At 42.3% G+C, this 27228-nt stretch overlaps 2 protein-coding genes across 5 annotated transcripts in view; both read left to right on the top strand.

Annotated features, from left to right (window-relative positions):
• LOC144592089 (calcium and integrin-binding protein 1-like) overlaps positions 1 to 27228 on the top strand; it is a 116553-nt gene that overhangs the window by 341 nt on the left and 88984 nt on the right. Inside the window, exon 2 of one of the 3 annotated variants that reach the window (XM_078396403.1) lies at positions 23059 to 23159. The exons of the other annotated variants lie outside the window; for them this stretch is intronic. The gene's annotated coding sequence lies outside the window, so the exon portion shown is untranslated. The remainder of the gene's footprint in view (positions 1 to 23058; positions 23160 to 27228) is intronic. 3 annotated transcript variants of the gene reach the window in all.
• On the top strand, positions 205 to 10813 carry macir (macrophage immunometabolism regulator). 2 transcript variants are annotated; one of them, XM_078396402.1, is made up of 3 exons: positions 205 to 252; positions 853 to 942; positions 6690 to 10813. In XM_078396402.1, the coding sequence occupies exon 3, from the start codon at positions 6712 to 6714 to the stop codon at positions 7333 to 7335; it is 624 nt and encodes a 207-aa protein (XP_078252528.1). In that variant the 5' UTR covers positions 205 to 252; positions 853 to 942; positions 6690 to 6711; the 3' UTR covers positions 7336 to 10813. The 2 variants fall into 2 exon arrangements, with proteins under 2 accessions (XP_078252528.1, XP_078252527.1); XM_078396401.1 differs by lacking the exon at positions 205 to 252 and having other exon boundaries at positions 795 to 942.

Genomic DNA, 27228 nt, shown 5'->3' with positions numbered 1-27228 from the left:
CCCCAAATCTTAGCCCGATTATTTTTACTTTACGAGGTCAGATTTATATTGTTGTGATTTCTTTTTAAAAATACACCCAATTTTCTTTCGCGGGCATCAGAGTGAGAAAGGGACAGAAATGTGTTGAAATTAACATGGAAATCCAGCCGCTTGTGTTCTCTGGGCGGCCGAGGCCACCTTGGTTTGGGAGATGCTGCTGGGTGGTGAGTGAATGGCACTGATTTAGCGAACACTGGGTAGAACATATTGTAGGTCAGTATTTACAGGCTCGGATTTTTCTAGGCGGAATCCCCCCCCCCCCCCCCCCCCCGGTCATCTTTGACCAAGGAGACTGAAAATTGCTGAGAATAATTCATTATAATCTCGTTAACGTTGCATTTATCTGTAACGATTGTTTAGAAACGGAGAGCGAGGGTGGTGGTTTGGTGTGATGTTTAGAGTAACGTGGGTCTGGCCCAATTAAACCATCGGCTTCAGCTCGTCTGCCTGCCAGCACGCTGCCCCGCCGCGGGGTTTGTTACATCCAGCGAGCACTGGGTACAAATGTAACCTCCATCAGGCTCGTCTCATGGTTGAGTTCATAAAATGCAACATTTCTGATTTGCTACTTTAAGAGCAGAGCCGGAAGTGAAAACAGAGTAGCAGCGTACGCTCTTGTTCCCAACGTGTTGGATACTCTGAAGCGTTACATCATTGCTATCAGGCGTAGTAATGCTAAAAATAAAATGCCGTGGAAACGTAACAAGTAGAAATTGGTTATGAAAAACGACAACGTAACATCCGGTGACTGACAGTGGGAGTATTTTCATCCAATTGTATATTTTTGTATGTGTGTCGTGTCGTGGTTTAAAGGGCGAGCACATCTTTTGCCCTTTTTGGCGTGGACCTGTGGACCCGACCACTTTTGAGCAAATCTGTCGACCCCGTAGTGCCAACTGAAAGGTTTGTTCCTTTACGACTGTTTTGTGTAATAACATTCCAAACCTGTTTGCCTTTTTTTTTAAACAGTCACGGTTATAGGGGGATGTCCTGCAAACAAGGTGGTTTTCTTATGCACTTTACAATGACAATTTCACGGTCAAATCAGTGTTTACATTTATGATACCATGATTAGTGTTTGATAACGTTACTAGTGTATTTCATTGATCATAGATTTATAAAGAGATATACACCTTGGAAACAGATCCTTCAGCCCATTTTATCCAGAGGTTCCAAAAGGTTGATCTACACTCCTCCCATTGCTTGAATTTGTTCCATGTCTCTCTAAATCTGTCCTCTCACTCCATGTATCTGTCTAGATGTATTTTTAAACTTGTAATTGTATTTTTAAACATTGTAATACCACTTCCTCTGCCTGCTAATTTCCAAATATTGCCACCCTCAATGTAAAATGCTTACTGCTCAGATCCCCTTTAAATGTTTCCCTCTCACCTTAAGCATGCCCCCTAACCTGAGGGAAAAACCGTGACTCTACCATATCTACACCCTTATTATTTTACAAACCTCTCACCAATGCCTTGTGCAGTTGTAACGTGGCATTCCGATTACTATACCGATGAAGACAAACATGCCATATGCTTTCTTCATAACCCTGTCTGCCTGTGTTGCCACTTTCAGGAACCAAAGTACTTGTACTCCCAAGTGCCACTGTCCAGCAACCCTCCCGGCACCCTGCCATTCACTGTGTATGATCTGCCTAGTTTAACTTTCCAAATTGCTGTCTGTTCCAGTCATAGGGCAATGCAGTGTGGAAACAGACCCTTTGGCCCAACTTGCCCACACCGGCCAACATGTACGATAAAGGATATGATAGAACTTTATTTATCCCAGGAGAGAAATTGATCTGCCAACAGTCATAAAAAACACAAATACATGAAAACTGAAATTAAAGCAATGAGTGGAAAGGCTTGGGGGATGTGCAATGATTGAGGAGGGAGGAGGGGGGGGGGGGGGGGTAAGTCAGTCTTAGTCTCAGTCTACCCCACGACAGAAGGGGGAGGTGTTGTACAGTTTGATAGCCACAGGGAAGAAGCATCTCCTGTGGCGTTCTGTCCTGCACCTTGGTGGGTCCAGTCTATTGCTAAAGGTACTCCTCAGGTTGACCAGTGTGTCATGGAGGGGGTGAGCTGTATTGTCCAGGATGCTCCATAGTTTGAGGAACATCCTCCCCTCCAAGCCCACCTCCCATGAATCTGACTCTGCCCCCAGGACAGAGCCAACCTTCCTGATAAGTTTGTTAATCCCATTGGCGTACGCAGCCTTTGCTCTGCTGCCCAACACACGGCAGCGAAGAAGATTGCACTGGCTACCACCGATTGGTAGAACATCTGCAGCATCTTACTTCAGATGTTAGAGGAGCGGAGCCTTCTCAAAAAGTACAGCCGGCTCTGTCGCCTTTTGTACAGGGCATCAGCGTTCCTGGACCAGTCCAGTTTACTGTCCAGGTGCACTCCAAGGTATTTGTAAAACCTGGTAAACTGCACATCCACACCATTGATGGAGACAGGGGACAGGGGTGTTCCTCACTTCCTAAAGTCCATCATTAACTCCTTAGTCTTGTCGGTGTTGAGCTGCAGGTGATTCAGCCCACACCACTCAACAAAGTCGTTAACTACATCTCTGCATTCAGCTTCCCTCCCCTCACTGATACAGCAGTGTTCTGAAAACTGCAGATGGCAAGAGTCCAAGTTATATCTGTTCGAGGTGTAGATGGAGAACAGGAAGATAGAGAGGATCGTCCCCTGTAGGACCCCTGTGTGGCTCACTAACATGTCTGAGACACAGCTCTGCAGCCTGACATATTGTGGTCGTCTAGTCAGGTAGTTGGTGATCCAGGACACCAATGGAACATCCACCCACATCTTCGTCAATTTGCTCCTGAGCAGTGCAGGCCAGATCATGTTAAAAGCCCGGAGAATTAAAAAAACATGACTCTCAAATGCTTATCCAGGTGATCATAGGTCCCAGCTACACTCGTCCCACCTGCCAGCATTTGATCCATATCCCTCCAAACATGTCCTATTTCATGTACCTGTCTAACTGTTTCTTAAATGTTGGGATAGTCCCTGCCTCAACTATGTCATCTGGCAGCTTGTTCCATACTTCCACCACCCTTTGTGTGAAAAAGCTACCCCTCAGATTCCTATTAAATCCTTTCCCCATTACCTTAAACCTATTTCCTCTGGTCCACGATTCAACTACACTGGGCAAGAGACTCTGTGCATCTACCCGATCTATTCCTTTCATGATCTTATACACCTCTATAAGATCACCCCTCATCCTCCTGTGCTCCATGAAATAGAGTCCCAGCCTACTCAACCTCTGCCTATAGCTCAGACCCTCTAGTCCTGGCAACATCCTCATAAATCTTCTCTGTACCCTTTCCAGCTTGACGACATTTTTCCGACAACACAGTGCCCAGAACTGAACACAATACTCTAAATGCAGCCTCACCAATGTCTTGTACATCTGCAACACGACCTCCCAACTTCTATACTCAATACTCTAGCCGATGAAGGCCAATGTGCCAAAAGCCGTTTTGCCCACCCGATCTACCTGCGACTCCACCTTCAGGGAACTATGCACCTGCACTCCTAGATCCCTCTGCTCTACAACATTCCCCAGAGCCCTATCATTCACTGTGTAGGTCCAGCCCACGTTAGACTTCCCAAAAAGCAACACCTTTGTCAGTAGTATGTGGATTTATGGGAAAGAACAGAGCATCATCTTCCCCTTCCCCTCAACCTAGTTTAATTAAATTTTGGAATAGCATTAATTAAAAGCAGAATGCTTGCCTCATCCTGCCGAGAACCGCTCTTTCAAGGTGCTGCCCTATTCATGAGCTGCTCCTTCATTATTGCCCAGTTTCTATTTAATCCCAAAAGATTCCCTTGTATAACATTGCTTTTGAATTCATGGCTAATCCCCTTCCAGTCAGTACATTCATTCCACTTGACGTGCAAATTTAAGAACAAATCTTTTCCACCATCATCCCACTGCTCTTCATAAATCTGCAGGTTATTGACCATGACACTGGAAGGAGTTTCTCATTATGAATGAATGAATGAATGAATAATTTATTGGCCAAGTATGCATATACAAGGAATGTGCCTTGGTGCTCCGCTCACAAATGACAACACAAACATACAGTTAACAATTAAGAATAAAGCATAACCACATCAAAACAATAAGGATACAACATTACGGTCTAAACATGTGCGTGAAAATAAACCAGAGCAAAAAAGAGACTACAGACTTTGGTTATTGAGTAGAACTATCACTCGTGCAAAAAAGCTGTTTTTATGTCTGGCTGTGGCTGCTTTGACAGTCAATAGACAATAGACAATAGACAATAGGTGCAGGAGTAGGCCATTCAGCCCTTCGAGCCAGCACCGCCATTCAATGCTATCATGGCTGATCACTCTCAATCAGTACCCCGTTCCTGCCTTCTCCCCATACCCCCTCACTCCGCTATCCTTAAGAGCTCTATCCAGCTCTCTCTTGAAAGCATCCAACGAACTGGCCTCCACTGCCTTCTGAGGCAGAGAATTCCACACCTTCACCACTCTCTGACTGAAAAAGTTCTTCCTCATCTCCGTTCTAAATGGCCTACCCCTTATTCTTAAACTGTGGCCCCTTGTTCTGGACTCCCCCAACATTGGGAACATGTTTCCTGCCTCTAATGTGTCTAATCCCCTAATTATCTTATATGTTTCAATAAGATCCCCCCTCATCCTTCTAAATTCCAGTGTATACAAGCCTAATTGCTCCAGCCTTTCAACATACGACAGTCCCGCCATTCCGGGAATTAACCTAGTGAACCTACTCTGCACGCCCTCAATAGCAAGAATAGCAAGAGTCGCCTTCCAGAGGGAAGTGCTTCGAAGAGTTTGTGGCCAGGGTGAGAGGGGTCAGGGATGATCTTGCCCACTCGCTTCCTGGCCATTGCAGTGTACACTCAAACTAAATCATTCATAATGTTGAGTTTAGTTTATTGTCACGTATGCTGGTTTATACCAAAGATAGACACAAAATGCTGGAGTAACTCAACAGATCAAGCAGTATCTCTGGAGAAAATGGATAGGTGATGTTTTGGGTCGGGGCCCTTCTTATCATATCATCATATCATATCATATATATACAGCCGGAAACAGGCCTTTTCGGCCCACCAAGTCCGTGCCGCCCAGCGATCCCCGTACATTAACACTATCCTACACCCACTAGGGACAATTTTTACATTTACCCAGCCAATTAACCTACATACCTGTACGTCTTTGGAGTGTGGGAAGAAACCGAAGATCTCGGAGAAAACCCACGCCGGTCACGGGGAGAACGTACAAACTCCTTACAGGGCAGCACCCGTAGTCAGGATCGAACCTGAGTCTCCGGCGCTGCATTCGCTGTAAAGCAGCAACTCTCTTCAGATCTTAAATTTTGGGGCATGGAATTTTTTTTTTAATTCCTCTCGCTCGTCTATTTTGATTACAATTATTTACCTGAATTTAAGCAGGAAGTGTTTACAGTTATCATCCTAGCAGCATTGATGGATAGGGAAAAGAGTAAGCACTTTGGGTAAAGTCATTGTAAACATCGCCTATTCGTGTTCTCCTGAGATGCTGCCTGGCCTGCTGAGTTACTCCAGCACTTTGTCTTTTTTTTGTTGTAAACCAGCATCTGCAGTTCCTTGTATCACCTTTTCAGGAAGTGGTCTGGTGGTACTTAACTATCTATGCTTTACCTCGCGAGGGCAGATTTTTATTATCCTAACGTGTCAGCACACTTACAAATGCTGCTTGAGCTATTTCTGTTTGTCAAGGAAACTAAAATTCGCTAAACATCAGCAAAAAAATGAAATGGTTGACATTTGTGGTTATTTTTTAAATTCTGCAAACAAGACAAATTTCAGTATATTATTTGGAATATTTTTTAATGAAATCTTTGTCCAGATAATGATTGAAGGATTAAGATGCACTGCACTTTGAACAGTTAGTGTATTGTACAATTTGAATCAATATTTAGAGAACTACAGCCAACTACAGGCCTATTTTAAGCATAGTTATCTCAAGGTTACCTGCAGTATGATTTCTTCTCTTGTATTAGACTTGCTTCATTATTCCTGCGGCTTTGAATTGTACTCCATTGTTAACTTACCTGTTTAAATCTTGCTTAGCATTTTAAGAGATGAAGGTATTATTTATTCAAGACAGGGCGTATTCTCCGAAGCTGCCTGAGATGGTTAGGTGAGCATGGTGGCGCAACGGTAGAGTTGCTGCCTTACAGCTCTTGCAGCGCTGGAGACCCGGGTTCGACCCGACTACGGGTGCTGTCAGTACGGAGTTTGTACGTTCTCCCCGTGACCATGTGGGTTTTCTCCGAGATCTTCGGATTCTTCCCACACTCCAAACACGTACAGGTTTGTAGGTTAATTGGCTTGGTATAAATGTAAATTGTTCCTAGTGTGTGTAGGATAGTGTTAATGTGCGGGGATCGCTGGTCAGTGTGGACTTGGCGGGCCGAAGGGCCTGTTTCCATGCTGTATTTCTAAACTACACTAGAGAGCGAAAGGCAGATTTTTAAAATTAAAGTTTTATAGCACTGCTAATAAATGCTTTTTTGACTTCAGAGCCTTAGTCGAAGCTTGTGTACGTTGTATTTGTTTCCTCTCAGTAATATGTTATGTTGCACTTTAGACTGACAGCACTCAATAACAGAATGGAAGTGGACCTCAGTGGTATTTCCAGGACAGTCTTGCCTGTCCTTCCTGCACCTGCTCTCGAAGTGAACTCTCAGGGGAAATCGGAACCGGAGAAACCTCGTAGCTCCAGCACCCCGTGTTCTCCAGTGAAGAGGACCGTGTCGAGCTATCAAATTCTTCACATGGACACCAACTATCTGGTTGGCTTTGCTACCGGCGGCGAACTTTTAAAATTAGCTAAAAGGTGGTCAAGTAGTGAAGTGGGGGCAGCAGATGTTGTGCCTGGCCAACATACCAAACAGCAGGATGTGGGACTGACCAGAAATTCACGGGTCTATCGAACCAAGAACCGAAATTATCAGCCGTATGAGATCCCAGCGGCAAATGGGCGGAGGCGGCGGCGGATGCCAAGCTCCGGGGAACGAACCATCAAGTCCTTGTCCTTCGACCCGAACAGATGTCTACGTGGTCCTTTGCCAGTTTGCCTCATTAAAGGAAAAAGAGCCCAGTCAAAATCATTGGATTACCTAAACCTAGATAAAATGAGTATTAAGGAGCCAGCAGACACGGAGGTACTGCAATACCAGCTGCAGCATCTCACACTTAGAGGGGAGCGTGTGTTCAACAGAAATAAAACTTGAAAAGAAATGCATTGCTTGATTCAATGTGCGCAAGAAACAACACTGGGCTTGTGGAAGTCAGTGTCCTATTTGCCCGAATTTCATTGTGACTGATGGGAGCAGTCGAACTGAACAATTTGACAGCAGATATTTCAGTTTTCTTGATGGAACATTGATTCTATACAAGCTATGCACTGGGCTGCAAAATCAGTGCTCTTTCTGGTAGAATTAATGTGGGTTAGATAGTGTAGATGGCCAATGTTGCATTGCAGAAAGATAAGAAGCAGTTTACTCCAATGTTACCGGTAAATGGTTAAAATCGTCTTCTGTTCTTGTTATGGCAGTAAGTTTGAATGGCTGAGGTACTGCTGCACTGTTATTCTGTAGCAATAATAACCAATTGTCAAGGTTGTCTTTGGTTAACATTTATGCCTTTTTGTTATTTAGCTTGTTTATGAGTTGTAGCTGATATACTTCTACCATTGGAAGGCAAAGAAATGTTATCTAATTAAATAAATGTAGCTGTTGAGTCCTATCCAGTGGGAAGAAAGTCCATTTTAAAATTTACTATATTTTGCATTTATATAGAGGTTCAATCTCTTCTTGACCACTATTTTAAACTGGCGCATCTTTCATCTACGTCAGAAGGCGATGAATTACTGATGGAAGATTCTTAATAGCCCATATATACGCTGCAGTAAACTTTCTGAACTGAAGTGTGAGGTTTTGACTACTACAATCATTTTTAGATGAGCCAGATATGTTAACTCATCCCCTATATTCACTTGCTTTGTGAACTGACTTTTTCAAATATAAAAGAAAACAAAATTGCAAGCTTATTTGTTTGATTAACAGGCGGGCTACAACTGTTTTTCCTCAACTGAATTTGTTAATACATTGTGAATCAATGAATAAGGAAATATTTTACCAGTATATTTTGTTTTTTTCTAATTTAATATTATTTAATGTAATGATATAGAAATATTAATACCAGGTGTAAATTGAAAATGTATGCTTGCTGTTTTTTTCCATGTTTGAGTGTTGTTTTGTCGTTGGCTCTGCACAGCCTGTCTGACTTTGAGGGGAAGTATTGAGGATAATGCAGAATTTCCACTGAAATTCTTTGACTCTAATATTCAATGGCATACCAAGTTTTCAAATGCAGAATCATACCATAGAAGAGACTGTTGCTTAATTCTTTCCCGCTCTGCCATTTCACTTTTTTTTGCCATTTCCAATCTAACTAAATTGTGGTGGAATTTTTCTTACATTGATGAAATGATGCAAGTCCATCTTTCTGGAGTGTGTTTCCAATATACCTTGTGTTTAAGTCTTTTATTTAAATTCATTGCAATTAACTACAACTTCCCTCTGCACTACTGAAAAGTGATTAACTGTAATGGATGAGGGGAAAGGGGTGGTCTTTTCCTAAATAACTTAGTAACCTTTATGCAGCTATAGCTATATTTTTTAGTGAATGGAATGTTCAGATTCAGAATATATTAAAGATGTGGGAACATACCAAACAATTAAGCCATTAAAATTAATGTTCCCTTCAATGTTTTTAAACACAATTTTGGAAGCGTGTGGAAAATTCCTCTACTGAAATTGCACTTATTCAGCTTCTTGAAGTTTGTATTGTCGTTTTTATTTTCAGTACTGATATCTAAGTTTTTTTGCATTTATCTGATAATATCTTTAAATCGGTCTATAAAAGGTAATTTATTGGTTTAACTTCCATTGCCCGTGGCTTGCAGTATTTTGCATAAGTCCATCTTTGTGATTAGAACAGAGAACACACTCTGGTACAGTACAGGACCACAATGTCTGTGCCGAACATGATGTCTAGCTAAACTAACCTCATCTGGCTGCACATGATCCATCTTCTACATTTCATGCACATCCTTGTGCCCATCTAAAAGCCTTTTAAATGCCACTATCATATCTGCCTCTGCCACTACCCCCGACAGCATGTTCTTGGCATCCACCACCCTCTATGTAAAAACAAAGCTTGCCCGCACATCTCCTAAACTTGTCCCTTTCAACTTAAAGCTATATCATATAGCTGTTGCATTTCAACATATTTGTGCAAGTCTTTCTTTACAGTTTCATAGCACAATTAGTCTAGGCTGCAGTGATTTAGCAATGAAATTTGATGCCAAATACTGGGAACTGAAATAAATGATGGCTACACTGGTTCCCTTAGTAGGATGACTTTGGTTATTTTTTCCAGATTTCTGGGATGGTATTCTCGGGGTGATTTTATTTTTTCAGACACGGGGCAGCAATTGTGGAAACGACTCCAAGGTTTAGGTTTGTTATTGTCACCTGTCCCAAGCTTTGTTTTGCATGCTATCCAAAGAGATCAGATATTGCATACAATCTGTTCAAGCTCAAGTACAATCAAAGGGGAAGATAAAGAGTTCAGAATATAGTTCTTATCATTGTAGCGCATTGGTTCTTTAGACAAAGTCCAATGTCCTAAAGGGGTAGAGGTGAATTGAACAGTACCCTAGCTTATGGAAGGACCACTCGGAAGCCTGATTACAAAAGGGAAGAAGCTGTCCCTGAGTCTGGTCTTCCGGTAAACTGTCTCTTGGTTTACAAGGTCATATTGCTGAGATGTTTGTCCTTGTAGCAAATAGTGCAACTAGAAATAAGTAATAACTTTTAAAGTAGATGTAGGGGGGAAAAAAACATTATTGGTGATTTGCATTGGACAACCTTCGGAAATCAGAATAAAATTCCATAAAATGGATATTTAATTCAAATGTAAGTATTTAAAATAGAAATGTCAATATAGCTTCAAATCTCCCAGTTTGAGCTGCTGAGAAGCTCCTCTAAAAAAGCCTCAAAGGTTAATCTGTATTTAAATTAATCGTAATGTGTTATTTTAAATAAATAATTATTCTGGCTCTAAAAGAAAATTAAATTTATTTTGCATAGTTTCCTTTCCTTTCAGTGCGGAGATTTTTCATTTGCTGGCCTCTGTTTTATGACAGCGCATGTAAGATGATTATTTAATAGCAAAATTCATTTTCGGAATAATTCTGGTCAAGTGCAGAATTTATTTTATTGATCCCACATTACTCATTACATTTCAATTGCACAAAGGCAAATTATTCATAATATTGAAGATGTAGGAAAATGCGAGACAACCAGGGTTTTTTTTACCAGTTGTGCATTGTCTTTGAACACATGGCCTTTCTGTAGCATTTCTGAAAGCACTTAAGAGTTGCTGAAATACAGAGGCCAGACTCAGCTGGGATGGCAGATTTCCTTCCCTAAGAGGCATTAGTGAATTTGGTGCATTTCATGGCATTTAAGTGGTTCCATAGTCACGTTTTTGATACACGTTTTTATGGGGTAATTTCAATTGGCTGAATTTATAATCTCCCAGGTACAATGATAAAAATTGAATGAATCTCTGGAGTGCAGTCCAGATCTAGTAACTGAACAATCAATTTGTACCTGTAATGTGGCTTATTTATTTAATGCTTGTGCACTTAGACAATAGACAATAGGTGCAGGAGCAGGCCATTCGGCCCTTCGAGCCAGCACCACCATTCAATGTGATCATGGCTGATCATTCTCAATCAGTACCCTGTTCCTGCCTTCTCCCCATACCCCCTGACAACGCTATCCTTAAGAGCTCTATCTAGTTCTCTCTTGAATGCATTCAGACAACTGGCCTCCAATGTCTTCTGAGGCAGAGAATTCCACAGATTTACAACTCTCTGACTGAAAACGTATTTCCTCATCTCTGTTCTAAATGGCCTACCCCTTATTCTTAAACTGTGGCCCCTGTTCTGGACTCCCCCAACATTGGGAACATGTTTCCTGCCTCTAACGTGTCCAACCCCTTAATAATCTTATGTTTCAATAAGATCCCCTCTAATCCTAAATTCCAGTGTATATAAGCAGAGTCGCTCCAGTCTTTCAACATACGACAGTCCCGCCATTCCGGGAATTAACCTAGTAAACCTACGCTGCACGCACTCAGTAGCGAGAATATCCTTCCTCAAATTTGGAGACCAAAACTGCACACAGTATTCCAGGTGCGGTCTCACTAGGGCCTTGCACAACTGTAGAATAATAATAATAATATTCATTTATTGTCATTGCAACGAGTACAACGAAATTAAAAAATAGCCAATCCTGACGGTGCGTACAAACATATATGCAATAAATGCAAAAACAAATAAATACATAAATACAATTAAATACAATTATATTAAGTACAAGATTTTTTAACGGTGTTGCCTAGTGCAAAGGTAGTGTTCAGTTCTCGTATGGCCCTGGGGTAAAAACTGTTCTTAAGTCTGTTTGTTCGGGATTTGATCGACCTGAAACGTCGACCAGAGGGCAGATGAACAAACAGACGGTGGCCGGGGTGGGATGGATCTTTTATTATTTTGCCTGCTCTACTGAGGCAGCGTAGGCTGAACAGGTGCTCCAGGGAGGGCAGTGAGCAGCCGATGATCTTCTGGGCCGTCGTGATGACCCTCTGAAGGGCCTTCCTGTCCTTTTCTGAGCAGCTGGCATACCATGTGGTTATACAGTATGCCAGCACACTCTCGATGGAGCAGCGATAGAAGGACAACATGAGCTTCTCCTGCAGGTTGGTTTTCCTGAGGATCCTCAGGAAGTGGAGTCTCTGCTGTGCCTTCTTTACTGTGGTGATGGTGTTGGTAGACCAGGTAAGATCTACCAACCTCTTTGCTCCTATACTCAACTCCTCTTGTTATGAAGGCCAACATTCCATTGGCTTTCTTCACTGCCTGCTGTACCTGCATGCTTCCTTTCAGTGACTGATGCACTAGGACACCCAGATCTCGTTGTACGTCCCCTTTTCCTAACTTGACACCATTCAGATAATAATCTGCCTTCCTATTCTTACCACCAAAGTGGATAACCTCCCACTTATCCACATTAAACTGCATCTGCCATGCATCCGCCCACTCACACAGCCTGTCCAAGTCATCCTGCAATCTCATAGCATCTTCCTCACAGTTCACACTGCCCTCCAGCTTTGTGTCAACTGCAAATTTGCTAATGTTACTTTTAATGCCTTCATCCAAGTCATTAATATATATTGTAAATAGCAGCACCGAGCCCTGCGGTATCCCACTAGTCACTGCCTGCCATTCTGAAAGGGACCCATTTATCCCCACTCTTTGCTTTCTGTCTGCCAACCAATTTTCTATTCATGTCAGTACCCTACCCCCAATACCATGTGCTCTAATTTTGCCCACTAATCTCCTATGTGGGACCTTGTCGAACGCTTTCTGAAAGTCGAGGTACACCACATCCACTGACTCTCCCCTGCCCATTTTCCTAGTTACATCCTCAAAAAATTCCCCAAGATTAGTCAAGCATGATTTCCCCTTCGTAAATCCATGCTGACTTGGAACGATCCTGTTACTGCTATCCAAATGCTCCGCAATTTCGTCTTTTATAATTGACTCCAGCATCTTCCCCACCACTGATGTCAGACTAACTGGTCTATAATTTCCTGTTTTCTCTCTCCCTCCTTTCTTAAAATGTCGGATAACATTAGCTACACTCCAATCCACAGGAACTGATCCTGAATGTATAGAACATTGGGGGGTAGTGTGAATTGTGAGGAAGATGCAATAAGGCTGCAGGGTGACTTGGACAGGTTGTGTGAGTGGGCGGATACATGGCAGATGCAGTTTAATGTAGATAAGTGTGAGGTTATTCACTTTGGAAGTAAGAATAGAAAGGCAGATTATTATCTGAATGGTGTCAAGTTAGGAGGAGGGGGAGTTCAACGAGATCTGGGTGTCCTAGTGCATCAGTCAATGAAAGGAAGCATGCAGGTTCAGCAGGCAGTGAAGAAAGCCAATGGAATGTTGGCCTTCGTAACAAGAGGAGTTGAGTATAGGAGCAAAGAGGTCCTTCTACAGTTGTACCGGGCCCTGGTGAGACCGCACCTGGAGTACTGTGTGCAGTTTTGGTCTCCAAATTTGAGGAAGGATATTCTTGCTATGGAGGGCGTGCAGCGTAGGTTCACTAGGTTAATTCCCGGAATGGCGGGACTGTCGTATGTTGAAAGGCTGGAGCGATTGGGCTTGTATACACTGGAATTTAGAAGGATGAGGGGGGATCTTATTGAAACATATAAGATAATTAGGGGATTGGACACATTAGAGGCAGATAACATGTTCCCAATGTTGGGGGAGTCCAGAACAAGGGGCCACAGTTTGAGAATAAGGGGTAGGCCATTTAGAACGGAGATGAGGAAGAACTTTTTCAGTCAGAGGGTGGTGAAGGTGTGGAATTCTCTGCCTCAGAAGGCAGTGGAGGCCAGTTCGTTGGATGCTTTCAAGAGAGAGCTGGATAGAGCTCTTAAGGATAGCGGAGTGAGGGGGTATGGGGAGAAGGCAGGAACGGGGTACTGATTGAGAGTGATCAGCCATGATCGCATTGAATGGCGGTGCTGGCTCGAAGGGCTGAATGGCCTACTCCTGCACCTATTGTCTATTCTATTCTAAAATGATCACCAATGCGTCCACAATTTCTAGAGCCACCTCCTTAAGTACCCTGGGATGCAGACCACCAGGCCCTGGGGATTTATCAGCCTTCAGTCCCATCAGTCTACCCAACACCATTTCTTGCCTAATGTGAATTTCCTTCAGTTCCTCCGTCATCCTAGGATCTCTGGCCACTAGAACATCTGGGAGATTGTTTGTATCTTCCTTAGTGAAGACAGATCCAAAGTACCGGTTCAACTCGTCTGCCATTTCCTTGTTCCCCGTAATAAATTCCCCTGCTTCTGTCTTCAAGGGACCCACATTTGCCTTAACTATTTTTTTCCTCTTCACATACCTAAAGAAGCTTTTACTATCCTCCTTTATATTATTGGCCAGCTTACCTTCGTACCTCATCTTTTCTCCCCGTATTGCCTTCTTGTTGCTCTTTAAAAGAGTCCCAATCCTCTGGCTTCCCGCTCTTCTTTGCTATGTTATACTTATTCTCTTTTATTTTTATGCTATCCTGGACTTCTCTTGTCAGCCACAGGTGCCTCTTACTCCCCTTAGAATCTTCCCTCCTCTTTGGGATGAATTGATCCTGCAACTTCTGCATTATTCCCAGGAATACCTACCATTGCTGTTCCACCGTATTCCCTGCTAGGGTCTCCTTCCAGTCAAATTTGGCCAGCTCCTGCCTCATGCCTCTGTAATCCCCTTTGCAATACTGTAATACTGACACTTCCGATTTTCCCTTCTCCCTCTCAATTTGTAGATTAAAACATCAAATTATGATCACTGCCTCTTAATGGCTCTTTTACCTTGAGTTCCCTTATCAAATCAGGTTCATTACTCAACACTAAATCCAGAATTGCCTTCTCCCTGGTAGGCTCCAGTACAAGCTGTTCTAAGAATCCATCTCGGAGACACTCCACAAACTCCCTTTCCTGGGGTCCAGTACTAACCTGATTTTCCCAGTCTACCTGCATGTTGAAATCTCCCATAACCACCGTAGCATTACATTTTCGACATGCCAATTTTAGCTCTTGATTCAACTTGCACCCTATGTCGAGGCTACTGTTTGGGGGCCTGTAGATAATTCCCATTAGGGTCTTTTTACCCTTACACTTTCTCATTTCTATCCATACTGATTCTTTATCTCCTGATTCTATGTCACCCCTTGCAAGGGAGTGAATATCATTCCTTACCAACAGAGCAACCCTCTGCCCACCTGTCTGTCTTTTCAATAGGTTGTATACCCTGAATATTCAGTTCCCAGCCCTGGTCCTCTTGTAGCCATGTTTCTGTAATTCGCACAACGTCATACTTGCCAATGTCTAACTGAGCCTCAAGCTCATTCACTTTATTTTTTATACTTCACGCATTTAAATACAACACTTTAACTTCGGTATTCACCTCCCCTCTCAAACCGGTCACCATTGGCCCTGACCTTACTCTCTTATCCCATCTAGAACTTTCCTTCCCATTTATTCTAGAGCCCTTTGCAATTTCTCCTGTATTCGCTTCCCCTTTAACTCCATCTTCATATTCCCAATTTGTCAACCCCTCCCCCCCACTACTTAGTTTAAACACATACGTGCAACACTAGCAAACTTGCCTGCCAGAATGTTGGTCCCCCTGCTGTTAAGGTGTAACCCGTCCCTTTTGTATAGGTCACCCCTACCCCAGAAGAGATCCCAGTGGTCTAGAAATCGAAATCCCTGCTCCCTGCACCAATCCCACAGCCGTAGATTCATATCCCCGATCTCTCTGTTCCTGCCCTCACTAGCACGAGGTACAGGAAGCAATCCAGAGATAACCACCCTCAACGTCCTACTTCTCAGTCTCCTTCCCAACTCTCCAAACTCATGTTGCAGTACTTACTTCCTCTTCCTCCCGACGCGTTCGTGCCCACGTGCACAACTACCTCTCCGGTTGATCGCCTTCCCTCGCTAGGATGTTCTGAAGCCGCTCCGTGATGTCTTGAACCCTGGTGTCAGGGAGGCAACAGACCATCCTCAAGTCCTGCCTGCGCCCACAGAATCTACTGTCCGTACCTCGGACAATGGAGTCACCCACTACTATGGCTCTTCCCGACTTCGGTCTCCCTGGTCGGGTCTCCTTGCCTGGATTAGAGCCACCGACCTGTCCGCCACTCGGACTGGAAGCGTTTTCTGCCCCGACAGCTCCCAAGAGGGTGTACCTGTTTGCAATAGGCTCAGCCACCGGGGTCTCCTGTAGTCCATGTTTACTCCCCTTTGAAATGATCTACTACCTTCGCTCGACCTGGACCCTTGGCGTGACAGCCTCACAGTAGGTCCTGTCCAGGAAACTCTTACATTCCCGGATGGCCATTAGGTCATCCAGCTGCTTTTCCAGCTCCACCACACGTCCATTCAGGAGCTGCACCTGGACACAGCTCTTGCAGGTGTAGCTCCCAGAAGCTCCAGCTAAGTCCCTACCTTCCCACATCCTGCAGGAAACACACTGCACCAACTTGTCCGCCATTACTTTAGTGTCAAAAACAAATCAGGCTTAAAAACAAGCTTATCCTCCTCACCTCAGCCTCCTCGCCAAAGACTCGCAGCCAAAGACTCGCACTTCCCTCAACAGGGCCGCACCCAGACAGGGCCGCACTCCTTGTGCAAGCCTTGTTTATATCAGTCACTAAATTGACTAATTGGCCAATTTGCCAAGCTTCTAATTTAATTGCTGTAATTCACACTTACTTTCTTTTAGCTAACGGTCGTCCTTGCTCCTGCTGCTGCTCTCCCGACCTTGACTGACTGACTGCTAGCGTCTCTTTGGTGTTCTTTTTTAAACGGACCTTTTACCTGTAATTCACACTTACTTTCTTTCAGCCAACCCATTAATCAATTTTCAATGTGAGCAAACCAACATACATTAGCGAAATATCCTAAAAGAGACTTGCAGAAATTACTAGTGCTGGAGTAACTCAGTGGATCAGCAGCTTTTCTGGAAGTAAAGAATAGGTGATGTTTTGTGTCAGAATCCTTCTTCAGACTCAATTTACAGAATATATTTTGATAGCTGAATTGCAGATTCTGTAACTGACCACTATATATAAACTAAACTAAGATGATAATTCTGGATGTGATTTTTCTTTTCCCCGTCTGTTTTTTACTATTTGCATCATCACAATGCTGTAACATTGCAAAGTGCTAGATCGGCCGCTTGTGTCTCAAAGTAAATTAGATAATTAATCTTTCGGCTAGGAATGCTCTTGACAATTACAACTGTGGTTGATGCATTTTCCTTTAATTACCCTTTGCAAAGATAAAACTGGGAAATGTTAATTGTGGTTGATGAGAGGAAGAGATTTTTGTGAAAAACTATGTTAAGCTAAACTGATGTCAATGTTCATAGTCCACTAAATCTGGTTGATTGTATTGTATGATGAAGCTTTAATCTCAAAATGGAAGATTTTATAAAGATCAAGACCACAAACCTTGCTAAAAGATTAGATTTTCAGTAGATCTACAATGATTAATAATCTCCTAATCTATCACTAATTAAATATGTGGCGTATTCCTCTGGACACAGGATGCACCAACGCCAAATGTAAACTTCCTGGGCCTTCGCCCTCCCTTCCCATTGAGTTTATTTGCAACCACTTCTTGTCACAATTCTATTTGAAAAATGTGGTTGTTCTCACAACCTGGTTTAGTAAACAAAATAATGCTTACCAACGTAAATCAAAATACAATAGATATTCAGTTTTCACTTTGAGTCATGGAGTGATACAGTGTGGAAACAGGCCCTTCAGACCAACTTTCCCACACCGACCAACATGTCCCATTTACAGTACTCCCACTTGCCTATGTTGGGCCCATATCCCTCCAACCCATGTATCTGTCTAATTGCATCTGAAATCTTGCAATAGTCCCTGCCTCAACTACTACCTCTGGCAGATCATTCCATGCACCCACCACTCTTTGTGTGAAAAAGTTACCCCTCAGATTCCTATAAAATCTTTCCCCCTTCACCTTAAACCTCTGCCCTCTAGTTCTTGCTACCCTGACTCTGGGCAAGAGACTCGGTGCATCTACCCAATCTATTCTTCTCATAATTTTATACACCTATATAAGATCACCCCTCATTCTCCTGCACTCCAGGGACATGTGTCACATTTTTAATCTGCTTGTGGAATCCTCTATCCATTAATCTAAGCAGTGTTGTTTGTAAGTAAGTGAAGTTATTCTGTGGGCTGGTTTCTAATTTTGCTGCCCATTGAAACTGGACGGTGGAGCTTGATTCTTTCTTTTGATAGCAACATCTACGCTACAACCTGGCCTGCAGTCCCAGGGTTGTTCTCTCCCAAGCTGCAGCTGGTAGTTGGCTTTGTGACTCTGATCTATGCCAGTGGAACTGCTACATTTCCTGCTTGTCACCAACGTAAGAGTTGGCCATTGGCCCTTTGAGCCTATCCTGTCATTTAATATGATCGTGGGCGATTCTCTATCTCAATGTCATTTTCCCTTGCAGGATAAAAAGGGTATATTTGAAATTACCTCTTTATATGATAACCGTGCAATCTCCGGGATATCTTTATTGACCAGAAACCCTGCAGGATATTCCATCTGAACTGGCCAGCAGTTGCATAGTAGTGAAAATTAGTCATGTTAGCATTTATGGATGGGATGGTGCAGTGCTTGATTCTTAGTATGTTCATGTTACGAGTGATAATCCTCTTTCAGTGCAATTCAACTTGTGTAATAATAAGTGCACATTAAGCCAGAAGGGATTTGGATATTATTTATTTTTAAAATATTTTTTATTAAGTTTAATATATTGTCTGCAACAAATCATGAATTGGATGCATAAAATAACCCTGCTTATAATCAACAATAAAGATGATTTCCAGAGGAAATTGAGCTTGTTTTGTCTTCAGTTCATTTTTCAGTTCTGTCGTGGTGTGGACTGCAGTGTAAGATGAGCTACAATGAGGACACTGAATCCAAAGCAGACACTGCACACAGCCTCGGCAATTGCAGTAAATGTCCAATGGTTCACAAGCAAAGAAGTTTGACATTCTTAAATAAGAAAAAGACAATTGGTATGTGGATCTGTCATCTCTGCCCTGAAATTCCACATTGGATGAAAATCTGCAAATTATGTTTGCAAAACTACCTGAATTTGATTGTGGATAAATCCAAGTGGATTTAAAACATAATGGGTATCCGTAAAAATAATATTATGTCTGTACATACAATGCAAGAGATGACAGAAGAGGTCGTATATAACCTTCATATCATCATATATATCATATATCATATATATACAGCCGGAAACAGGCCTTTTTCAGCCCACCAAATCCGTGCCGCCCAGCGATCCCCGCACACATTAACACTATCCTACACCCACTAGGGACAATTTTTACATTTACCCAGCCAATTAACCTACATACCTGTACGTCTTTGGAGTGTGGGAGGAAACCGAAGATCTCGGAGAAAACCCACGCAGGTCACGGGGAGAATGTACAAACTCCTTACAGTACAGCACCCGTAGTCAGGATCGAACCTGAGTCTCCGGCGCTGCATTCGCTGTAAAGCAGCAACTCTACCGCTGCGCTACCGTGCTACCTTGTGACGTTGCATGCATTGGTCTTAATGTGCTCTAAGTTTGGTGTGGAATATTTTGGACACATTTTATACTACTAGCTTCAAAAAACAAGTTGACTATCAACATGGCATAGGGTATTCCAGTAACATATTGGGATGAATTATAACCATCACATGCTATTGTCACATGGCATATATTCAAAATTATGACACTTTCTATCATGCTTTATTTCAAGCCAGTTTTTTGGAATATACATCTGTCATGAGCATTTTCCAAACTGAATGAAGGTAACAAATTTGGCAACTGGAAAAATGTAGAAGCAACAAAATAGAAAACATCTGTGACACATAACTTCTTAAGTGGAAGCATAAATACATCAAATAGAAGACACTGACTCTCTGCAACTTTGCCTACAGAAGAATAACATTACAGACTCTCTTATAGGATGAGAACAATTTTGAATTCAAGTTCTGGGGAGTATTGGAGAGCAGAGGGATCTAGGAGTGCAGGTGCATGGTTCCTTGAAGGTGGAGTCAAAGGTAGATAGGGTGGTCTAAAAGGCTTTTGGCACATTGGCCTTCATCAGTCAGAGTATTGAGTATAGAAGTTGGCAGGTCATTTTGCAGTTGTATAAGACGTTGGTGAAGCCGCATTTAGAGTATTGTGTTCATTGTGTTCAGCACCATGTTATAGAAAATATGTTGTCAAGCTGGAAAGGGTACAGAGATTTACAAGGATGTTGCCAGGGCTAGGGGGTCTGGGCTACAAGCAGAGGTTGAGTAGGATAGGACTCGATTCTTTTGAGAGCAGGAGAATGATGGGTGGTCTTATAAGGGTGTATAAAAAGGCTGTATCATTGAGAATGATCAGCCATGATCACATTGAATGGCGGTGCTGGCTCGAAGGACCGAATGGCCTATTCCTGCACCTATTGTCTATTGTCTATTGTCTAAAATCATGAGAGGAATAAATCGGGTAGGTGCACAGTAGAGTCTCTTGCCCAGAGTATGTGAATCGAAGACCAAAGGACATAGGTTTAAGGTGAAGGGGAAAAGATTTAATCGGAATCTGAGGGGTTACGTTTTCACACAAAGGGTGGTGGGTGTATGGAACAAGTTGCCAGAGGAGGTAGTTGAGGTGGGGGGCTATCCCAACATTTAAGAAACAGAAAGGTACATGGATAGGACAGGTTTGGAGGGATATGGACCAAACATGGGCAGGTGGGACTAGTGTAGCTGGGACATGTTGGCCGATGTGGGCAAAGTGGGCCGAAAGTTTCCACACCAGTCACTCTATGACTCTGAGTCTGATTTGCTAAGTTAAGTTTCTCACTAAGCAACAAACTTAATTACATGAAGCTCCAGAATATTATTAATACATTGCAATACCCACCACTCTGCTTTGACTAGTTGTCTTCTACAGTTGATTCAGCGACTATTTTTCTTGCAAATATTCTGTCCAACTTGATGGGAGCTATCTATACAGCACCTTTAACTGACCAAATGTCCAAAGATTCTTCAAGAAAGCATCATTAAACAAAACTGAATGCCAAATAACACATTGCACCTGATCAGAGTATTTATAGACTGCTTGAAAGGAGGGGGTTTAGGAAGGAAATTCAAGGCCTGGGGTTGTCACCAACTGAAGGTTTGGTCATCAAATATTGGGTTGATTAAATGTGGAAATCGACAAGGCTTCAGGATTCATGGACCTCACAAACAATTCTCAATCATCATGTAAAACACTGCTTTCATTAAAACAGGCATGTGAAGTTTCCGCGGTTTTAAAATCCATTTTCCGCGCTTTTTGCATGGTTTCCGCGTTTTTCACTTTGCCAAATAAACGGAGAAATCGGATCGAAATAAAGAAAGGAAAAAAACCCGATGTATAAACTTGTAATGAACTAGGGTTCCGCTAGAGGTCGCTACGGGGTTCCGCGAGACATCCCCCATGCCCTGGAAGTCTCCCCGAAAATGTGGCACCTAGGCTGGGCAAGGTAGCCAATCTCGACCTCATCGGGACTTCCACGGCCGATCGATGGGTTGAATTTGTAACCTGCGGCCGGGGCTCTGGAAATCCAGCCCAGCTGGAGCCAGCATATCTATCCCCATAGCTGACTTCCTTGGCCAGCTGGATAAACCAGCAAAGCTCTGGAAACAAGAGTGCCAGAAAATCAGTGGGGGAACTGTGATGAGTAAATATTAAATTTAAGTGCACGATTATATAACTAAATTAATTAAGACGGGGTTAAAATATAAAACACAGCAGAAAAGCCAATTACCTCCAATTAATGTGCGAATTTACTTCAAAATGTTATTAGTGTACAGTGACATATTCACATTATTTGATAATGTCTGTTTTTACTTTGAAATGCACTAAAAGAGGCTTGAAACTGGTAATTTTGTGTGTAAATTTTCTGACCCCCGTTGTACTCGAGAGCTTGGCTCTTTTCCTCTTTTTTTACCTCACTCACATACCTGTTAAAAGTCTAGAGTGTACGCTTCATCTGCACTTGGTCTTTATTAATTTTGTATTTACATGCTTGAATTCTGTAATTTCAGTATAAATTAACTTCCCATCTGAATTTTGCACATCACTTCATACAAAAGACTTGAATCATGCCCACTGCCAATTTGCTTTTCTTTTGTTTGAAAACATTTGTTGTTTCACTGGATATGCAACCCAGAAACCGGATATACATCTCCCTTACATTTTCAAAGAATGTCCATACACTTTTCACAAAAATCCACTTAACCACTTTTAATTAAAAAAAAAAAATTACAGCTATTAGTGAACTGGAAGTAAATCCAGTTTATTCCTTGTTACAGTGAAGCTTGGTTTTTAAGTAAACCATACAAGGTGTTATAGTTCAAAACTCTCAAGTACTTACCGACTTGTCAGTGATTTCAGCAAAAATCAGGACGCCGGAGAAGCATTGACAGTTAATTGGGTGTTTTAATGGTTGCTGTCGGTTTACTGTGGCAAATGACTCATTGCAATGTTGCACGATTTGATGGTTGTATCTAATCAAACCCCTCAAAATGCTGAAATGAGATTAGAGGGGTTTGGTGGTTTGGTGGATAATGATGATAATGCAGGGTGAACAATGAAGAAGTCAAGGAAAGCCTACCCAGTCTCTGGTTTGGGTAAACGGTCAGAGTTGATGTGTACTAATGGACATGGTTGAGGGTCCAGACAACAATAGAGGAAGCATATCCATGAATGAGGGAAATAGAAGACCATTAGAAGCACATAAGGTTGCAGATCATCAGACGTGATGTATCAGAGCGGCTGGGACTCGCCTTAGGCTCCGGCCGCTGCGGACCGTCCGGCGCGGCCTGCAACCACAACAACCTGACTGTGGGAGAAGACGGCAGGAGAAGGGAAAGACATTGTGGCCTTCCATCACAGTGAGGAGAGGACTGGAGGAGACTCACTGTGATGGATGTTTCTTTGATGTATGTTTCTTTTTTTGTGTGTTTTTGGGGTTGTGTAATTTTAATGCCTATTTAATGCTTTTATTGTTGGACTGTGTTTTTGGGGTTTTTGGGGTTGTGTAATTTTAATGCCTATTTAATGCTTTTATTGTTGGACTGTGGGTGACTGAATTTCGTCCAATATTGGATGACAAATAAAGCTATCTTGAATCTTGAATCTCTTGAATCAGAGGTGGAGAAAATGAGACAATGGAAGCAAGATGAGAGAACGTGTTGGTCCCCTCAGCCACCATCCTCCTCCTGAATGAACCTGTTCCCACACTAGATTAAGGTAAAAACACAACCTTATTTTATTATATAAGTGTGTGCTTCAACCAAGCTGTCAAGAACATCTTTGAGGGTAGGGGGAGAGAAGGATGAGAGAGAGAGAAGGAAGAGAGTGAGGAGAAAGAGAGAGGAGAGGAGAGAGGGAGAGAGGGAGAAAGAAAGAAAGCAAACTGTGATGCGTGCTGGTCAGTGTCAGGACTCGCAAGGTCTGCAATTCTAACAGTTCTTTAAATTGCCATTGGTTCCTTGCCTTTCTCTACCAGTGTCTCCGAGCCTCCCTGAGTTCACTGCCTCCTAATGGCTTCTTCAATCTCCTGTAAAACAGCACATATAACCAAAGCTGGACACAAAATGCTGGAGTAACTCAGCGGGACAAACAGCATCTCTGGAGAGAAGGAATGGGTGACCCTTCTTCAGACAGTTCTTTCCTAAGCAAATAACCATCTTGGATCCACACTCTAGAAAGCCCCCCAATGATCCTCTACCTCCCTTTTATCCCTTTAATAATTCTCCTCAAAGCCTAATTCTTCCACAGTTTTTTTTTCTCTTGCTCTGATTTAGTGTTCATTCTTTCTCTTACTGAGACTGTCTTGGGGCATTTCTCTGTGTAAACGGCACTAGGTAAATGCAGATATCAGAAAATGTAAAATAAAATGCTTCATTGATTGAATAAAATGACACCCATTATTATCAGAGTCAATTCATTTCATGTTGCAAATGTATACCAATCTACACTAAGGAATAACATTAAAAATAATTCCAATATATGGCTACCAGCAAAATCGACAAACAGAACCATTAATTTATTTCTCTCACATGCAGCCTGCCTGGACAGTATTACTGACCTATTTGAAAATTACCTGTTTAAACTTGGACCCTATTAACATATTTTTCACAGTATTTGCAAAACAGTCAAGCATTTTAAAATTTACGAGTGGCACAATTACTAACAGAATTAAAAAGGTGTTTTAACCAGAGCAGAAGAGGCTATGCTCCTTTGGTAGAGTACACACTGGTTGGTGGCATTCAATGGTACTTGCAACATGAGCGTTTCAAGAGGAGTAAATTAAAAATGTCGCAACTAATCTTTTTTTGCATGATTGGAAGGTGCTGTATAATTTTGCAAGTTTAAAAAAACCCTCTAAGATCTGTAAAATCTGTATAGAGTTTTGATTAGTACAGATATCAGAGGTTATGGGGAGAAGGCAGGAGAATGGGGTTAGGAGGGAGAGATAGATCAGCCATGATTGAACAGCGGAATAGACTTGGTGGGCCAAATGGCCTAATTCTACTCCTATCACATGACTTTTGACCTTGTAACCCACTCCTAATCCTTTCTAAGCTTTTTGATCTTTGAGGTGTGATCTGCTTTGCTGCATTTCCATTCTTGACAGACTATTGTAAGCCCAATCTCTACCCGACCACTCACACTGACCTCTCGTCCCTGCCAGTTCTGCTGAGACGAGAACTGCACCAGGCACGGAGCCATGGATGCAAACGTACGATCTCCCCCCCACATTTCAAATCCTATCCTTGACCACTTTATAATTGCAATACACCTTGTCAGCTGTATTCCTTATCTATCTGAAATATTATGTTTTTAGTGCTGCTTACTGTCACTGTGCCAAAGTTGTTTATGTTTTACATTTCTACTGTATGAAAAAGGCAATTGAAAACTTCTTGATCTGTAAAAGATTGGGTCATTGCTGGCCTCCTCCATTGTCAGAGTGAGGCCAAACGCAAATTGGAGGAACAGCACCTCATATTTTGCTTGGGTAGCTTGTAGCCCACTGGTATGAATATTGATTTCTCTAACTTTAAGTAACCCTTGCATCCCCTCTCACTCCATCCCTCCCCCACCCTAGTCGTCGTCCTAGTTTCACTGTCATCCTGTTGAGTTTCACTGTCTGTATTATCGCTATCACCTAGCCCACAGCCAACAATAGACCATTGTGGGCTTCACCTTTCCTTGATCATCCTTACGTTCTGCATATCTTTCATTCATTTATTCTATATCTCACTATATCACCATCTATATTTCTCGTTTCCCTTTCCCCTGACTTTCAGTCTAAAGAAGGGTCTCGACCAGGAACGTCACCGATTCCTTTTCTCCAGAGATGCTGCTTGACCCATTGAGTTACGCCAGCATTTTGTGTCTTCGGTTTAAGCCAGCATCTGCAGTTCCTTCCTACACATTTTGTCTACATTTTGATTGACATATAAAACGCATGATAAATAACAATCGCCTCAGATTCTTCTGCAGTGACACTGATATATTCATAGCCTGGCATGTAATCTTCTGGAAATGATGCAGATGCCCTGCTTTTTAATGCAATTAACTTATTCTCCTAGATTAATTGCAAATGACACAGTTAGTAGAGCGGCTGACTCACACCCACACCCCCAGAGACTCGGGTTCGATCCTGCCTTGAGTGCTGTCTGTGTGGAGTTTATTGATCTCCCTGTGACCATGTAGGTCTCCTCAGGGTGCTCCAGTTTCCTCCCACATCCTAAAGTTGTGCGGGCTTGTAGGTTAATTGGCCTCTGTGAATTGCCTAATGGTGCCGCACAATTGTTGCAACTACTTTACGAAAAAAGGTTTTCCCGCAATTCCCAAATAAATGTTTATTAAAAGTTATTTTGCACTGTCCTGAATCATCAGCAACTGTGGAATCAATGGTTTTTATTGATCTGACTGTGACAGTGATGGTGAACAGCTTTGGGAATTAAATCCCACTACTCTCGATGTTGTAATCATCTGCATACAGTGGGATAGATAGTTACCTTCTTGTTTTTGTAAAAGCAGATCTGAAACCTTGAGAATCTATATTTAACACTCAAATGCATCCTTTCATCCATTTTATTAAACAAGACCAATCTCCAGTGCACCAGTCATTCTCAGAAATGTCGGAACAAAACTAAACATTGATCTATTCATTAAAAACGTGGCAGGTTTTTGAAATACTAGCTCCCTAGAACAGGGAAGCTTTATTGATTAGTTTAGTTTAGTTTAGTTTAGAGAGACAGCGCGGAAACAGGCCCTTCGGCCCACCGAGTCCGCACCGACCAGCATTCACCCCGCACATTAACACTATCCTACACACACTGGGGATAATTTACACTTATACCAAGCCAATTAATCTGCAAACCTATATATCTTTGGAGTGTGCGAGGAAACCACGTGGTCACGGGGAGAATGTACAAACTCCGTACAGACAGCACCCATGGTCAGGATCGAACCCGGGTCTCCGGCGCTGCAAGTGCTGTCGGGCAACAACTCTACCACTGTGCCACCGTGCCGCATTAGTCATTTAAATTTTCCAAACATGGACTTCCCATCTTCTGGACACTGTCAGCATTACTGCTGTGGTTTCTGAAAGGTCAATTTGGAAAAGCCTTTAACCAAATATATATTCTGTCAGATTAGGCTTAATATTCCCATTCCATAATTTCCCATGGGTAGCACAGATTATTGGCTTAGAAACTGGAAGCACATAGCGCTTTAGGAGAGTAAACAATAGCGGAGGCTGGAGGGGGCTACTGTGGCATAAAGGCAGGTCCCTCGACAACAGGGATATTATGAATTAGTGTGAATCAATTATATTCACTCTGAAATATGGGAGGTTAATATTTACGGTGGCTAACAGTTTCACAGACTATTGCTATGATCCCAAAACTGGAATTAGATCCGTAGTAACTGCAGAAAAATTGATTAATCCGTTTTTTAATGCCTTAATAGTACAGATAATGCATACATAAGATAATGTTGAAGCAAATCTTCTTGGCATTATGATATTCATAGCACTCTGGTTAAATAACTTACATTAACATCTCATTTAATTGCATTCTTTCGATGTTCCAACAGCCAAAAATGTAATACAATAGATCAACAAAGGCTGAATGCAAAATATACATTAAAAAAAAAATCAATTTATGTACAAGCTGAACAAAACTGAGATACAGTGTTTTCTTTCTACCTACCTTCTCAAGAAATCTACCATTGCCACAGGTTTTGGAATCTACAGATTAAACTAATCAATCGTGTACACTTTCCTCTGAAATCATGTACACTT

Source organism: Rhinoraja longicauda, chromosome 3 (assembly GCF_053455715.1).
Source record: "Rhinoraja longicauda isolate Sanriku21f chromosome 3, sRhiLon1.1, whole genome shotgun sequence".
Lineage (NCBI taxonomy): Eukaryota > Metazoa > Chordata > Chondrichthyes > Rajiformes > Arhynchobatidae > Rhinoraja > Rhinoraja longicauda.
This window is presented reverse-complemented; position numbering and strand designations above follow the sequence as displayed.